This window comes from Tachysurus fulvidraco, chromosome 8 (assembly GCF_022655615.1).
Source record: "Tachysurus fulvidraco isolate hzauxx_2018 chromosome 8, HZAU_PFXX_2.0, whole genome shotgun sequence".
Classification (NCBI taxonomy): domain Eukaryota; kingdom Metazoa; phylum Chordata; class Actinopteri; order Siluriformes; family Bagridae; genus Tachysurus; species Tachysurus fulvidraco.
Genome location: NC_062525.1, coordinates 17,182,804 through 17,201,161, shown reverse-complemented (window position 1 = coordinate 17,201,161; position 18,358 = coordinate 17,182,804). Strand labels below are relative to the sequence as shown.

Genomic DNA, 18,358 nt, shown 5'->3' with positions numbered 1-18,358 from the left:
GCTTATAAATTAGCAAATCAAAAAAGATTCAATAGAAATAGCTGAAGGAGTAAATCTTAAAATAAATATGGGAAGTAATACAGTACATGCTAAGAAGGACAGATATTGATCAATCTGTAAAAATAATTAAAAAAAACGAATATGTGTCACGATTCAGCCCGGACTTTGGCCACGTGCACTTGTTTGTTTATGTTCCTCGTCACATGTCTGCCCTGCCCTCGTCTGTTCCTCCTGTTTCCACACCCGTTCCTAATTATATCTGATTGTCTTTTGTATTTAAGTGTGCCGCGTTGCCGATGGCAGGGCGGAATCTACTGTTGTCCTGTCCTGTCTTTAGTCCGTGTCATGTTTAGTGTTTCTTTTGTTATTAAACCCTGTTTTGTTTTGCTATCCTGCGTTTGGGTCCGCTTTTATTCCCGCATCGTGACAATATATACATATATATGTGCAGTAAATTGTAAAATTGTAAGAAGCAAGTATTTTTACCACCACAACTATACATCATAGTGTAAGAATCAGTACAATAATGCACAGATCAGACCTTTTCTACAGTGGAGTGGGTGCAAGGTTTCAGGCTATTAAAGAGTTTAGCAAAAAAAAAACAACTGCATGACCTATCTCTGCCTTTTACTGCCTTTAACTCTTTTTATTTTATAGTCAACTACATCTTTATTGTCATCACAGCCATATACAATGTGAAGTACAGAGTGAGATTAATTAACGTTTCTCCTGACCCCAAGGTGCAAGATTCATTCATGACATACTCAGTGTTGACAGGACATACTGTATATATAAGTAATCTAATGGTATGGTTGGTCAACTAGGTATTCATGCACTCAACACTCAAATCTAAAACTCTTAAGAACCCTACAGACAGAATGGGTTCTAAGTTTAGGAAGGTTATTTCCCTTAAGTACTTACAGAACCCAATGAGAAATGTTTGAAGAGGCCTGTGTCTGGCTATTACAAATTTGTTCCATTGGTCTTTGCTCCTAGTTGCTATGGTGTTAGATATAGATCATGGAAAGTACCCTGCATCTGAACATTTGAAATGAAATGAAATGAAAAATGGAAGACTTTATTATCGCCACATATACATTACAGCACAGTAGATTTCTTTGCTTCACATATTCCAACCGAGGAGGTTGGGGTCAAAGCACAGGGGCAGCTATGATACAGCACCCCTGATGCAGGGAGTGTTAAGGGCCTTGCTCAAGGTGCTTGGCACGTGCTTGGCAGTGCTGAGGCTTGAACCCCAATCCTCTGATGAACAACCCAGAACATTAACCACTTGAATCATTGACATTTTGGATGATAACTCCCTTTTTGGAGTCTAAAGGATTTTTCTTCAAATAAATAATAACTGTTGGTGAAAAAATGTTTATATAGATAGTTTAGAGTCCATGTAGTCTATTAGGTAGCTTTACAAATGTATGCTGAATATTTGTGTCGGTGCATTAAAAACAACCTATATGTAGCCTAAACATTGCCAACATTTTAATCACACCGATTATTTGCATGTTGAAAGAGTATTCTGTACCACTAAAACTCTTAGAAAATGCACGAATGAGCTTTTTTTTTTTTTTTTTTTTGCTACATAAATGGCATGCATATAAATATGTGAAAAGAAATGTGTTTGCCAATGCATAATAATGCACATAACACCATGGAATGAGACTCACTCGCACTCTGGTGGAACTGATTACAGCATGCACTTATGTAGAGTGAATCACTTATGACCAAATAGTTCCTGCAAATAAATATTTATCATTTAATAGTTTCAATCAAAAATATCCTGCACAGCTTTTAGTATAACTGGATGCTTGTTGATTCTATTGTGTTGATGTGTTTGGCATTTGAGAAAGAGAGAGAGAGAGAGAGAGAGAAAGAGAACATTTGCAGTAGTATATATACACACTTAGGTTTTCTCTTATAAATACTTGCCTTGTAAATCACAGGGTTGCTGGTTAATAGATATATCAGGCAGAAAGAGAAAGACACAGAAAGAAAGCTCTGTAGCTCTGCATTATGTTTCGTGTCTTCCTCTGCATTGTTCAGTTCTCCCACTCTCCCAGTATTGTAGTGGTACAAGTACTGTATGCACACGAAGCAGGCATGACCATGACACTTAGCAGGATACCAAGGTTAAACATGATCATACACACTAAGCTTCAGAGGAGCCAGGACCCAGAGGCTGTAACAGCCACTCCAGAAGGGACATACCATGACCCCTCTCTTGTTCTGAGTGTGTCGGGATGATTGGTTCTGATGTGCCTGTGAGAGGGGAATCTCAGACATGGGCTTGTAATCCTGTTTGCCGGAGTTCCAAGGATCTTGTGTACCTAATGTTTGTTTGAATAAAGTCGGTGTGTGAAGCAAAGCACAGTGGCGCATATTGACTTGAAGATTAGATACTGAGCTCATCCACATATTTCTCCTCACAGGAAAAACGTCAGTCACTCAGAGTAGGAGTCCGTCATTGATCTTGGCTGTTGGAAGGAAATGTGAAAGCCATTCCTCACATTTCTTCTTCGGTAGTCTGCATTTTGAAGCAAATTGCAAAACACAAAAGAATGTCAATCACAGTGTTATTTTTGAGTCAGGCTACTGGCTACTGTGTCATAGAGTCCTAATGCATGTCCTTAGTGTAGTTAGCCATGAGCCGTATGCTGGGAGCAATGCCAACAGACTTTAAGTGAGACAGTGTGACTGGCATTCAGATGCCCAAAGCTGTGTCAATACACACTAAAAGAATACTTCATTCAGAGCTACTAATGCACTACATTATATTGTTCTTTCTCATTAAAACACATGGACCTGGACATGTACAAGAATATCAGAGATCTAACATCATTCATGCCGAACAGATTATATGTATGAAAAGAGCAAGTATGATGTGGTATACGGTATAACATCAGCTTTTAGCAACATTATTAAATGCCTAGTCTTGGTGGTTCAAAGTAGGCTACAGTTAATTCACAAGGCTAATGTAAAATACACACACTGACACTAAGCTAGCACAGGGTACTGTTCACACATAATCATGCCTAACTGCATGTACTTCGATAGTGGGAGGAAACCTACACAAAACACATGTGAATCTCCACACAGTAACCTGAGCCGACGATTGAACCGTGGACCCTGAAGCTGTGAAGCAGCAACGCCACCATGCTGCTGCCATAAAAAAGCCCTACAGGTAAGGCCGATCTTTAGTGAAAAAATAGAAAGGATCCAGGAGGAAAATAAATAACTATATCACCTTTAAACTTGATACACACTGGCATGCCGGTGTGTTATCTTTCCATGTAAGTTTCACAAGATTGCTGGTTTGCTTCCAAGCCTTTTCCAAACCTCCTGCTGAGAGACCTGCCTATTCTCATCAGCAAGCAAAAGCCCAGAGTGCATAATTCATGGAGTGTAAGCATGCAACTTATGAATAGTTCTACTGTATGTGCTTAAGCAGTACAAACATTGCATCTCTGCAATGTGAGTTCATCTGTTTGAAGGGATTCAGTTCAGAGATTGACTTTTAAAATAAAAAAAGGTGTGATTAATTTAAGTGCTGAGAAATGCATCCGAAGACTGTTCTTAAAAGATGAATCTGAATTTAAAATCATGCTCCATCTTTTATCCGTCTCGTGAATTAATGTGCGCACATGTTTACCATTTTGCATTCGCAACAAACAGCGAAAAGAGAAAATGGATGAATAAAACAACAGAGTAAACATTTGTGCAAACATGTCAATATGCAACTTGTTTGCAAATCTACACATGTAAGCGCTCTGTGTTCACATGACTTGAAACCCTTCCATGTTTTCTCTTTCACTCATTTTCTGGCTTTCTCTCTGTCTCTGGCTCATTCCCCATGTTTATGCTTGCTCTGCACATCCTCTTTCTCCCGTGTATCAGCCAGTGGATAAATATTTCATTGGACGTTAAATATAGCCGTGCTTTCAGTGAGCCTGAACGAGCTGGGTCTCCTCTCTGGGGCAGAAATTGAGTGGGGAGGAGAGACAGAGGGCACAGAGGTAAAGGAGACCCCCTCTGCCCTTGTAAGCTCCCACTCTTAGCCAAGGTTACTCTTGTCATATATTTACTGTATTGAATGGTCTAGTTCAAGTGTGTGCCTCTCCAGAAGTGGATAGAAACTTGTCTGTGTGACTCAAAGAGAAAAGTGCGTCCTAAATATATGCTTCTATAGTTCTCTTTCATAGATATACAATCTATTTGGGTTGTACTGTATGATGCCCTGTAATGTTACCATCTTGGTTATACACACAATAAATCAAATACCTGAAATATCAATGTGTGCATTTATATTATTTATGTTTTCTGGAATGCAATGCAGTATGCCTCTTCTTTAAACCCTCGCTAATCATGGCATGAATCAGTCTGATGTGTTTTTGAGAGTGTGGGAGGCTTTGCCATTTGAGCAGATCAAATGATGAAAACCCGGCCAAATCTGCAGTCCATCAGGGAACTTGGGAAGGCTAAAGGCTCCTGGGTTGCTTGGCATTTGCAAGGAGACATCATTAAAACACAGTAGTGTGTAATTGGAAACTCTCGTGGTACATTTTTTATCAGCCTCATTGTCAAGATTATGTGTGCCAAAATATCAATTAATGTCTTTGTAGGGTTCATTCAGTGAGTTTTATTCTGCGTACATCTCTTGCGGTAGCATGGCATTTCTCTTCACGTCAATACGCTGCATTAGAAAATACTTTGAAGCTCATTTTAGTGATGCACCTCACTTGTTTTCCTTCAAAAGCAGCCAAGCATCATTAAATATGCATTCACTTTTAGGTTATCTACACGCAGCGTAGTGTAAGCCACTTGAAACTACTGACACATGCTCAGAAATCATGAAGGCAATGGCACAAGGTAAAGGCACATTTCTTTGTCCAAACTACTCATTTTTCAAAAACCATTTCCTTATGTTAATCACCAAACTTGCAGAGCATGGACCATCAGTGCAAAGATGAGAAAAGTAAAAAAAAGTTCTAGAACACAAATAAGAAAGTATTTGAAGAAAGCCATCCATGCTGCTTGTCAGTTATTCTGTATGTGCTCAGGCTGCCCATACAAGACTATAAATAAACAAGAAACGGAGACTAGGCAGTACGCCTAGGATTACATTGGCTGTATAGATATATTTTACTGAAGCAATGGCAGACGGCTGGGGTTTGACCAGAAGCTCCAGTATAACCAGCTTAAAAAAAGAAAATGAAAAAAGCAGGAAAGAAATAGGAACAAGCAAAAAGGAAGACTAGAGTGAACATCACCATAGCTAATACATAATAGAATTTGAAATAATTCATACATTTATACTTATTTTGAACGCTATTTCTTTGTATATTTGTTTGTAAGAACATCCACAGTGAGATACAGGAGAAAAATCTCACAATAAGAAATCTCTAGGTCACCGACATCCAACATACAAAACAACCGTATTCCTGGATTTGTTTGAAGAAGTGTAAGAAATGAAAGAAGTGAAGAAGAGGATTAAGATGTGGTTGGTTAACGTGTGTACCATGTACAGTACACATTTAACGATGAAATTTGAACCAAGACAAGATACTACTACTTATCTTCAATTTTCATGTTGTTTTAAAATGACTTCTGTCAGGACCACTTTGTCACAAGGGAATTATTAGATGATATGCATACAGTTAGTGTTGGCGGTATGGTTCAGTTCTGGGCAAGAATCCACACGCCCGTCCATGCGCATGCATGGATAGCGCGGGGAAAGCAACGACTAGAAAATAGAATAGACCCCCGTATAACAGAACCATTAGCATGCATAGTATTGATATGCTCGCTTACGTGTTTTTGTTAAGTAATAAATGAATGGATAGATAGATAATTAACTAATTAGAGAGAGAGAGAGAGAGAGAGAGAGAGAGAAAGAGAGAGAGAGAGAGAGAGAGAGAGAGAGAGAGAGAGAGAGATATGTGGAGATTTAAGACGTAAACTGGTACAGCGAACACTGGCTCCGGCATAGTGGAGTCGGGGTTGGAGGAGGGAGTTTAGATCGTGGCAGCAGCGAAGCGCTAGAACGGCTCTATGAATGGGAACTTAAATGGTCGGGTAATATGGATGTCATAACCGGATAGGCGTGCGTCGTGGACAGCTGATTAATAGCTGATTTTTTATAAAAAGCTGAGACTCCTTAAGATTTCTGAGTCACAGGCTGAAGGATGTAGGTTACAGAAGTCAAGGAAGCATCAGTTGTGGGTCTGGAGTTGGAAATGCTACAATCAGTTATACTGGCTTTAACTGACAAAGCCAGCATACACGGCACAGGCATCAAAGCTTAATATATCTTGTAATGTCATTAGGAGATAATTGAATAGTCTGGATTGTGTAGTCAAGCCATTTTAGGATAGCATTGACGAGTTATAAAAGAATATAATTTTTTATTTTACAACCAAGGAAGACTAGCTAGATATGTAGCTTAATTAAAGCCATTTCTGATGGCAAGTTACTCAGATACTTTCTGTGCTTAATTGATCATGAACTTATGTTTGCCCGGGCTTGCATAAAACAGTTAAAATTGTTTTTACATCCTCTGGAGTGCTAGCCTTTGTCCTAAATGTCAGTTCAGGTTATGCAGGCACACTCTGTCCATGCAGAGCTGTCATCATCTGTAGACGAGTCATTTCAGAGTGCTGAGAGGATTCAATTTACCTTTTCTCAAAAAGGTAAAGTGTCTTACCTTCCATCTCATACTCCCTGCTTCTATTCAATAATGGTTCTGTTTTCTGGCATTTCTATGAAGAATGAGTTCTCTAATTCCCACTCCGGGGCATTCTGACATTTTCCTTACATGGGTGACCAATTCTCTTCCCTCAGTATCTTCCAGTTTAGCTACACTGGGAAATAAAATCTGTGTCAAACTCAGAATAATACTTAAAATACATTAGACTACTGTATTTGATAATGTAACTTGCCTGTTATTGCCTGGTATTCTGAGTACTAGCACTTTATACTGTCTTAATGGACCATACTCTATAGCTAACTTTGCTGTAACATTTACCTGAAGCAGCAAATGAAATTTTGCAGGGTAATTATTCCTAACTTCCAATATTTGGTTATATCATAAATGACATATAGCATTTTTTTTTATTATTTTAGCTGTAACAAGTTTAAACAAGGAATACTATTGTATGTAATGTTAGTCTAGCTAGGTAACTGGTTTTTAATTATTTAACCAGTATATCTTAGGTTGTTTTTATTTTCCCATGGTCTTGAATCTTGAATCTTGGTAGTTCATTCATTCATTCATTTTCTACCGCTTATCTGAAATTCTCAGGTCACGGGGAGCCTGTGCCTATCTCAGGCGTCATTGGGCATCAAGGTCCACACCCTGGACGGAGTGCCAACCCAGGGAACACACACTCTCTCATTCACTCACACACTCACACACTACGGACACTTTTTCCAAAGATGCCAATCAACCTGCCATGCATGTCTTTGGACCGGGGGAGGAAACCGGAGTACCCGGAGGAAACCCCCCGAGGCACAGGGAGAATTCTCAACAATATCGCATCTCTTTATGAGTCTTACTGTCACATTTACTAATTGGTATTCTCTAAAATTACATTTACAGCATTTAGCAGACGCCTTTATTCAGAGCGACTTACTTTTTTTTCTCATTTTTTATACAACTGAGCAATTGAGGGTTAAGGGCCTTGCTTAGGGGCCCAGCAGTGCCAGATTGGTGGATGTAGGAATCGAACTCACAACCTTCCGATTGGTAGCCCGACACCTTAACCACTGGGCTACCACATCCCTCGCTTCCTTTACATCCAACTTTATTGATGTTAGAAAGTAAGAAACGAGAGTCGTACTCTGTTCTCTTCATGAACATCATTTCCTCAATTACTAAATGCGCTGCTCTCAACATCCCCCTCTGTTAGAGCACTTTACATGTCTCTCAAGACCAGTCCAAAAGGCACATATTGATGAACTTAATGCTAACACAGCTCTTTAAATCACTGTTTACTTAAAAACTCTAATTATCAGATTATTTGTACCTATCCAGCAGTCCTTTTTTGTAGGGTTTAGTGATGTGGTTTCAGCTTTGTCACGTGTTGTGTCATTTGAACCATGAAAAGTTTAAGTGTCTTACTAATTTATTGGCCTATGACAAGCACAGTAGAACTTCAGTAGATAATGTAGACTCTGCAAGTCCTTTCAATAGAAATGGAGGGACAAACAAACACCAATTTCCCAACAAAGATTTACCCTCAGTTGATGTTTTGATGATGTTCCTAGAGGGTTCTCTTTAACACGTTTCCCCAAGTTGGGGTACAATTGGTGACTATGAAATCCGTAGCATCTGACATACATCATTCATTAAGTCTTTATGCCCTGTGGATGGGGTAATTAAAGGACTGCCCTGTTTCCTCAATTTGTAAAGGTTATTTGCAGTGACGCATCACTCTAAGTGGACATTTGGACCAAATACATGCCAGGAAAATACCCCCAACAGCATAACAGACACATCATTTTTCCCGTCTGTAGATTTAGGGAAATATTGGCTCAGCTAGCACTATTTTTTGTTGCCTATGTATGAAATGGTCCCTATGTATGAAATAAAAAACAGCTCAACAATGGGGTGGTTGATGTTGATATCAATTTAATCAATTTCCAAGTAACCTTATATTTTGTTGAGCATCCACCATTCAAGTCAGAGTAAATAAGTTGTTACTATGGAAACAATAATATGCACATTTAATTTAACCCTGTGATTTGAATTATATCCAGCATTACTGAGAGCTTCTCTTATAAAAAGAATCATTAACACCAACTGATAATTTAATAATCTGGTTGTATTTTGACACAAAAAACAAAAACACACACAGAGACAGAGAAATGTGCTTGTTATTGGCCTTAGAATATCTTTCAGATCTATAGCCTGCTGGAGATTTCTCTGATGGATGTGATGTGTGCTTAGATTGCAGACATGTCTCAGAAGATGTTTCAGAAGACTGCCCTTAGGGGCCTGTCCATCTGATTGGTGAAGGACAAGTTGGGCTGTGATTGTGTGACAGATGTTTGTGTCTACAGCTATTCCAAGCTGTCAATGCAGCCAAATCCTCGCGGCCCACCACCCTGCTGGCGAGAGGCACATTCCCTTTTAAGCTTCTGCCCCCTCACTAACCTCCATTTGTCTCTGACAGAAGATGTTGTGACGAACATGATGGAGTTAAGAGAAAGGTGTTGACAAAGCGAATGCTACCTGTGACCTATCAGGCCTGGTATCACGACCTTTTCCCTTATAGCCAGAGTTTTGTCTAGAAAACTGTATGATTATAGAGACAACGATAAAAAAATGAATTACTTTTAGTAAGTAACTTTCCAAATTACTAACTGAACCACATTTTGTTCATTAATACAGTAGGATGAAAAAGAACCAGGAATATTACTTTACAATATAGTTTCCATCAGACATGGATTTGTCTCAGAAGAACCTCAAACTCACACTTCTTATCACTCTTTTGGAAAAAAAAAAAAAAAAAAAAAAAAGGAATGGCTGTGGGGAGTGGAGGATGATGGGTAAAGACAGTATCCTCTGCAGTCTGTTTGATGGGCTTGGCTGTAAACAGTGTGAAAGAACTCTCCCCAGAGATCAGCCACAGCCTGAGCACACTAATGAGCAGGGTGATTACAGGCAGGGCGTTCAGAAAGCTACTACAAATGTACATCCCAGTTCCTGTGCTGATTGAGTGACTGTGTGCATTTCTTTTTCCATAATGCACATTTCATTATTATATTTGCTGCATATATTTATCAAGATTGTACGCTCTCTAACTAAATAATATACTGTATCTCTGCCAATTCCTAAAAACAGTATGTTCATAGTTTCCATTGCAGTCTATTAATTACCTTATATTGAATATTGAATATATCCAATCTATTGTAACAAGGTCATTTGAGTGCATATATATATATATATATATATATATTACCAGATCCTGTTTAATCTGTTTAATCTGTATGTATGGAAGCAGCCTGGTTTGGCTTTTTTATGCTTTCAGCTTTCATGTTTTTCTCTTGCACATACATAGAATATTAATCCACTCTTTTTATATAGCAGTGGCAATGTAGTACATGTCATATTTCTGGGCATAGAATACTGTTTTATTTTTTTACTTGCACCGTGTTTAAATTATAGTATTCTACATGGGGGTTATATGACATTGATTTCTTTACTAAATTGCATTTTGGGCTACTTTTGAAGTGACCAGGATGAATAAAGTATTAAGGGAATGACTACAGGGATAATTCTGTCACTGAGTAGAGACTGAACAATTATCTCATCAGCACATCAGCATCTGAGCAATTACTGAACTGTTTTTACACATTACTGAGCAATATTAGTGGAAGGTCACAGCATTACACCGAGTGGTAAACAGAACATGTTTGCAATCCTGCAGACTTCATATTGCAGTTGGTAGGGGTCAGCAACCAATAAATTTCAATTTCTGTTCAGCTTGCTTTCAGTATAGTTCATTTTTAATAAATTGTCTACAGAAGTGGAAGCTTCCATGCCGGTGGAGGTCCTCAAAAGAACTGGTTTATTTTTTTTTTCTTGGTTGGTTTAGTTAATATTCCCAAAACACTCTCATTCAAATTTGCTTTGTAAAACTATGAATGTGTTCATATATATGTGTGTATATATAAATAAAAGTTAATATTTCTCACAAGATCTAATAAAGTACATGAACAGCTGTCATCAGTATTATAGATGTCACAGTTCTGGAAGTAATTCAAATGATACACATTCAAACAGGGTTTATATTAGCGTTATCATCCTAATAGGTTGCCCTTTCTATAGTAATAACTCATGTCTTTTTAGCATAAAGAGACAAAAAACAATTGAAGCTGGTGAGATTGTTTGTAGTTCAATGACAGCAGGAAACTAATAGTTCTATTGTAGTCATATAATGTATACGATGTCTAATGAAATTGTTCCTCAGCTGAAAAGCTGAGCGAACTGTATGAGGTGGACAAAAAATTGATGGGAGCCACCATCCATGCTATATGGGCAAATTGTAGTCCTTTGATTTATGTCAAGGCTATAAAAATGTCCTAAAGGTTAAAAAATCACTAGCATTGACAGCTAGAAACTGTGGGAATAGTATGACTAGTAGTTTGTGCTGATGTGCAAAAATCAATTAGGAAAAGAACTAATAAACTTATCAGTGTTCTGACATAAAAGGTTGCTGATTGCTAATAACTGCTCAGAATCCCTGAGCATCGATTACAGTGTTCATTAATTTGTTAAACACCTCCCCAGTCCCTCAAGAGCACCCATATTGATGCAATTATTATTGATGGTTCGTAATTTTAATTTGATGCACAGTGATATTTATTGCATGTTTCTGCTCTCGTAGCCTGCAGATGGTCCCTTTTTATGAGCATCTTAATCAAATCTAGTGGTGAAATATCTGGTCTATGAATGGCCCTGGGTCACACAGTAAACGCAGCTGATTGCTGATCAACTGCCTTGTCAGTAGTAGTATCCTTGGCTAGTTTTAAAGAGTACGCTAGAGGATAAAACTGACAATAATAATCTTAGAAGAGGTAGCGTTTTCTGCCTTTACAAAGCAACATTCTATGCAGTAGGCTTCTGATCAATACTTCCCAGATGATTTATATCCCGCTATAACCCCACAATGTTTACAGTGAGCTAGATGACAAGATAAAACTCTAGCTGATGCCTCCTAATGGCGCAGCTGAATTATGTACATAGAACTTCATGAATCTATTTTTGGTGCATGGGCATCGGCGCTGGTCTTAATTTGCATATAAATCCTATAGGACAGTAGTCTCTGTATCGCTGTCTCCTCATGTTCTCATCTTAACACCATTCTGATCCATTAGTGTCTTAAAGGAGCTAATCTTCTGACCTGAAGTTCATCAGTCAATGAGAACAACAGTTTGATTTGACCACAACACTGCAAATGCCTGCCCTTATTTGAGCTAAAGGTTTTTCTCCCATTGTCATGTGCAGTGACAGCCAGTCATTATTTTTGATGGGAGCTAAAATCTCCTTTCAAGCTCTTTTAATGTTTTTTTTAATACAACATAAAACATTGTTTATTGTACGGCCCTGTCAAACTCTTAGATAGTGCTATCCTTCTGGGGTCTTTGGTCCAAGATATAAAAACATGCTCAACCACACAGCCCTGTTTTTTTTTTTGTTTTTTTTTGTGCCGTCAAAAACGTGACACAAACGTGACTGGTAACGTGTGTGTGTTAAGAGTGTTATATAAAGTGGTTATGTGAACCAGCTCATAATGTTTGCATTGAATACATCACATTATAGCATTACATGATATGTTTGCTTGCACCATGATACAACACTTCCTCCATAACCTCGCCAATTTTTTAGCGCAACGGCGTGCTGCGTGTGACGTCATTGTTATTGTTCGTTTGCGGGTGCGGGTCAGTTCGAAACAGCAAAGTTCACACTGGTATCTGATATAGGCCACATTTCAAAAGGTAATGTGAACAGCCAAACAAAAAAATCAGATCTGAGCAAAATATCCGAATTGAGAATTAAGACTTGCAGTGTGAACGTGGCCTAATAAGGTGTTTTTTAGTCCATAATGCCTATTGGGTTCATTTCATGTTTCATCAGAATAACAAACATAGAAAACAAAAGGTAACCATTTTCTTTAAACACAAAACAGCTCTGTTATCTGTATTTTTGTGTTTTCAGACAATATATTTCATGTCTATTTTTATTTTCTCCTTAAATAGGGTATCAGTTAATAGGGTAATTAATCCACCTTATTTTTATTCATTACAGACTGAAAATATCAGGGAGTATCAGGGCGAACGCTCTACTGTATGTAATCACCTGACACGACTGCTACTCATAGGCTACAGCCTGGGCTAGAAAGAAATCATTGTCGGCATTGCTTGCCATTCTTTTTATTTTACTCATGACTGATGGTGGTGCAAAAATGGGCACGTATGTCGATGTGATTTATCTTTAAAGACAGTCCTGCAAGCCCGTTCTAACCGGCCGTCCCTGGTAACATTCTGATAACCGATCCAGTCTGCTGGCATTAGTAGCACAATATTCTACTGTCATGTTACTGCTGCCATTTTTTTTTGTGTGTGTGTGTGTGTATTATTGCATTTGTTGATGGATATGTTTCTAAATTTTGTGTGTGTGTGTGTGTGTGTGTTCGCTTGCATTAATGCAGTGTGCATGTCTTTCAGCTGAGCTTGACAGCGTGTATTGCTATGGGTACATAATGCTAGCATTCTAGAATAAAACAAGCACAGCTGGATCAATGCATATTATTTGCACATGTAAAATAAAACAATGACTATTTTAGACAGTGTTGCTCTTCGCTTCGTATTGACTCATTTGTGATATGAGCCGGTGGAATTTAGTTTAGTCTACCATGTATTACACTAATTAAATGATAATAAGCAGCCAATAAATTGTTTCCACATAGCATATGCTATGCTGTATGCCACTAAAGTACTGTAATTTTGTGAACGTTTGTATTTAACTACCAACAGATACTGTAGTTGTTTCTCATTAAGTGTTCTCCGTCTGGTCTATTGTCTGTGGCACTGCATTATTAACCCTGCCACTGTACAATACATTTTGGACTATCTTTTTTGCTCAATGACTCAATTAAAAACAGAGGATGTATTATGAAATTAGTTTTATTGAAAAGTCTGAACTTATTTAATGCCATAACATAGAACATTTTCCCTATTGAGGATTGATAGTATTTCTAATATATTTTTTAACGAACTGAAATTTTTATTCATTACTTTCTATTTGTCTGTTTTTCATGAAGTCGCACCTACAACCCCGACCGTCCGCTCGGAGTTCTTCAAACCTTGTCAAGACAGCCAAGAGTTAGCCTTCTGTCTGAACGAAGGAGAATGCTTTATCATCGAGACAGTGGCAGGAGTTCACAGACACTGCAGGTAAGACTTTATTTACTCTCACAGGTGAAACTATTTTTAGGGTTGCTTCATTCTTTGCACATGTTGCTGCTACATGTTGCTGCAACAAATCCGTATGTATGATTCAAGTTTTTGTTAGTTATTTTACTAATAAGTATCCACAAACAAAATAAAAGTAGCTTTTGGTCAGCTAATAGCATGCGTGGTGGCCAGTGGAAATCTGTGTATTTTACATCAAGCCTACACATCGAACGTGAAGTGCCTACACATTACCTGGACTTTATTACCAATCACCAATCACCTATATACTGTATACATACATACATACATAGGTACATACATACATACATACATAGGTACATACATACATACATACATACATACATACATACATACATACATACATACATACATACATACATACATACATACATATATAATGGCTGTCAACGTTAATGCATTAATGCATGCAATTAATACAAAATCAAATCCATAAAACAAAAAAAGGTGCATAATTACCATACCACAGTTATGCAGACAATATTGGGGTCGGGAGCTTATCACTCTTAGCATCATACACACACACACACATATATATATATATATATATATATATATATATATATATATATATATATATATATATATATATATGCAGCATGTAGGCTCGAGTGGACAGAGGCACTTGCTTTTCAAGGCCGGTTAGTAGGAGAACATCCACAACAGCTGAACCAGCTCAATGTTAGACACAGTTAAGCAGCATGCTGCCATCGCAGCCAGCGCCACAGGTGGCACCCAGTTATCAAGCTCTCCCACTCATTGCACACCCAGAAATATACCTATAATCCAGTCCTGTGTAAGAGTTTCTTGTTACATTGTTAACTATATTCAAGTGAACAGGGTGGGATTTCTATGTCATAGGTAAGCCTATGTCATTTTTTGAATGCTTCATTGAATACTTTCCTCAAATGTTTGCACCTTACTCAGAGGGAAATGATTCAGGGAAAGGGCTCCATGATATCAAGCAGGGCAACCAGATCTTCTCTATATATCGTCTAGAGTCCGGGGTGCTGGTTGCCAGTGCTAGATGGCTAGTAGAACAAACCAAAATTAAAGTCAGTGTACCAGCAAAGGATTATGTCTGGACATCATAACGGAACTGGGTTTCCATGACAACCAGGCTACACTAAATTCATTTACTGACCTGTCTGTTTGCCCCTGCCAGCTTCTGAAATGGTGAGGCACATAACCCTTGGAAGAATAGTCCTCTCCTAACCCAAGAATCATAGAGCACATACAAATAGAGCCTGCACAAATAGAACACCCAGAAGAATGGCATCATATCTAGGTTCACACTAGGTTCTAGTAAAAGAACATTGCCTTGAAACCCTGTCCTTTTCAGTCTCCACTCCAAATACAAACCCTCGCCCGAGGACCGAGGACCAATTGGAGGTGGCTCCATTGCACACTTTGCCAAACCCATTTAACTGCAAGTCAGTACCCTCCACCAAGTTCCCAGTCATGCGTTTTTTTTTCTCTTGGGACTGTTGAGAGCATTCTGAGCAGCTGCATCAATGTCAGGTTTGGGAACTGTACCATCTTGGGTCGAAAGACCCTGCAGCGGATAGTGAGGACAGCTGAGATCATTGGAGTCTCTCGTCCCTCTATCACGGACATTTACACCACATGCTGCATCCGCAAAGCCAACAGCATTGTGGATGACACCACACACCCCTCACACACACTCTTCTGTGCACAACATACACATGCACATCACCTTTATGGACCGCACAGACCTACACCAAATACACACACTTCCAATATACATCCATCAGCCTGTTTACATGCTGTTTTTGCACACTTTTTTGCTCTTTGCACATACTGTACTGTCTAACATTTCAGTCGTTTGCTGTTTGCACAATTCTTTACATTATCTCAGGGACCTGCTGCTTTGAAACTGTGTTCAGTATGCAATATTGCACTGTCTTTTGTCCTGCATTGTCTGTCTTGTTTGTCTTGTCCTGCACTGTTTGCACCATTTTGCACAGTTGCACTTTATGTGGCTAGGACTTACTTACTAAGTCCTTATAGCTCTGTCTTTGTTTTTATGTAGCATCATGGTCCTGGAGAGACGTCTCATTTAATTGTCTACTGCAACAGCTACTGTATATATATTGAAATGACAATAAAAGCTTCTTGACTTGACTTGACTTGACTTTTTCCTGGAAATACATTTACAACCCATAGATGGATGGAGTTCACTTCTTCACTTTTTCCCTTACTATCATGTTGCACTGTCTCCATCATACCTAGAGCAACTTTGAAAGACAAACACATTCACCAAGATGGACTTGCTAAGTGTAAATTGCCTCATCCACAACAGAGAGGGTGATTAATGGAAAACAGCTTTTAGCAACATTTCTGGGCACTTCAAGTATTGTGGTCTCTCCATTGCACCTTCAGAATAACTAAATGATGTGAAATGTCAAGCTGTGATTTGAGTTGTAAACGTGAAAGCTGGTCTACAAAGATAAAGAAATTAAAAGTGAACCGACTTTCTCTTACTGAAAAAAGCATTAAGGATTAAGGATTAATTCTTAATCACCCAGACCTATCAGACAGTTCATCAGGGAGATCAACACCTCAGAAATAAGCACTGGGTCTGTGCTTTCTCTGTGATTAAGAAACAAACCTAAACATTGTCACATTGCCTTCAGTTCCTGGAAATTATGGTCAGCTGAAAGGAACTGTGACAATGGTAATCGATAACTACTTGTGGTTGTTTGAGGGGTCAAACAGCCTTTTATCATCTACACCAACCACAAAAATCATGATTGTATCAAGACTGCTAAGCATCTCAAGTCTTACTAACCAAAATGGATATAACCCAATCCTAAGATGACCCTGTGCCATGGTTCATGCCTCATGGAAAGCACGTATGAGTCAAAGCAAATATTTTGAGAGACAAACTCATAACCCTGGCTTATCCCTGCCATTGAACATCCACAGGTTCACTAATCCCACAAGCTCCTGCATAATAAATTCTGGTGGCTAAGCATGCTTAACAAGTTCATCTAAAGACCCCAGAACCCTATCGGCAAGTAAACGTATACCTCTGCCCATTCATCAGTGACCATGGTTACATTGATTTTGTGACAGATCTTTCCATTTCCCAAGGAAACACAGTCTTAATAGTTATCATTGACTGCTTCTCTAAATTCCTGTGCCTCATTTTACTGCCCAAACCACCATCTGCGTTTGCAACTGCCAAACAACCCTTTTGAGATATTTGGTATCACCGAGGACCTTGTATGTGACAGGGGCACATAATCCAGGTCCCAATTTTAGTCCAGTTTTATAGAAGAATTGGGATCACGGACATTCTCACCTCAGGATATCACTCACCTGTTTCCTATGGACTGGGCCAACCAAGAAATCTGAAAACAAGTGTAACAACACAACAGCTATATATAGAGGATCTTGGTTCTTCATAGAACACCCATAACTTCCTACCACACTCACACATCTTGACCTATTTCAGTGTATAGACTTGTATATAAATATTACTATCTAAACCTGTTGCTATTGAATCCTACCAGATTGGACTCACCAGCTGTGCTTCAATGTTTCAGTCACCAGACCACAACTGAACAAGCAGCACAAAGAAATTAAAATGCCAGACTCAAATTAGGAACTCCAACTCCTAGACTATGCACCAAACTACAAACATAACTGCCTATACGTCCATATCACAGTCAATATACAGTACATGCCGTCATATACTCTGGTTCTCAGCACACATCTGGACTAAATCGCTAGTCATAACTCACTTGTATAAATATACACCAAACATCATTCCATCATGCATTATTGTTTTTATTCCTCACATGCCAAACTTTGTTCACAGTATTTCATATTCTGATTTTGGTTTTTAGTCTGTTCTATTTGTTGAGCAGCCTGACCATTGCACATGTTTATGACCAATGTTTTTGTTCCATGTTTCTGGATTGTTTGCTACCTGCTTATTGTTTACTTAATTCATATCTTTGCAACTGCACCCACTTCTGCCACAGGACACATTATTTTTGGATTAACAATCCCACGAGGGATGCAAAAAAATATATTTTTAAAACAAGCATTAATATCTAAATTAGCTTCTTAAATTTGATTTCCCCCCTCAAGGTTCTGTAGAAAATGAATGAATGAATGAATGAATGAATGAGGTTCTGTGACCTATTTTCTGAATCTCATGACTTCTCATATGGATTTTTGTTAATTGTACATAAAATACATCATTTCACACATTTTTACATCTGAGTGGTCATATTTGACATAGATTTTTTTAAAAACTGAATGTTTCTTACAACAGGGGCGGTTCTAGCCCTTTTTTAGGGTGGCTTCAGCCCCC

General features: G+C 38.5%; 1 protein-coding gene across 2 annotated transcripts in view; it reads left to right on the top strand.

The window, feature by feature from the left end:
* Nucleotides 1–18,358, top strand: part of nrg3b (neuregulin 3b) — a 127,173-nt gene that overhangs the window by 63,336 nt on the left and 45,479 nt on the right. For both annotated transcript variants that reach the window (XM_047816988.1, XM_027140378.2), the window contains exon 2: nucleotides 13,839–13,971. In XM_047816988.1, coding sequence (XP_047672944.1) covers nucleotides 13,839–13,971 — 133 coding nt within the window. The remainder of the gene's footprint in view (nucleotides 1–13,838; nucleotides 13,972–18,358) is intronic.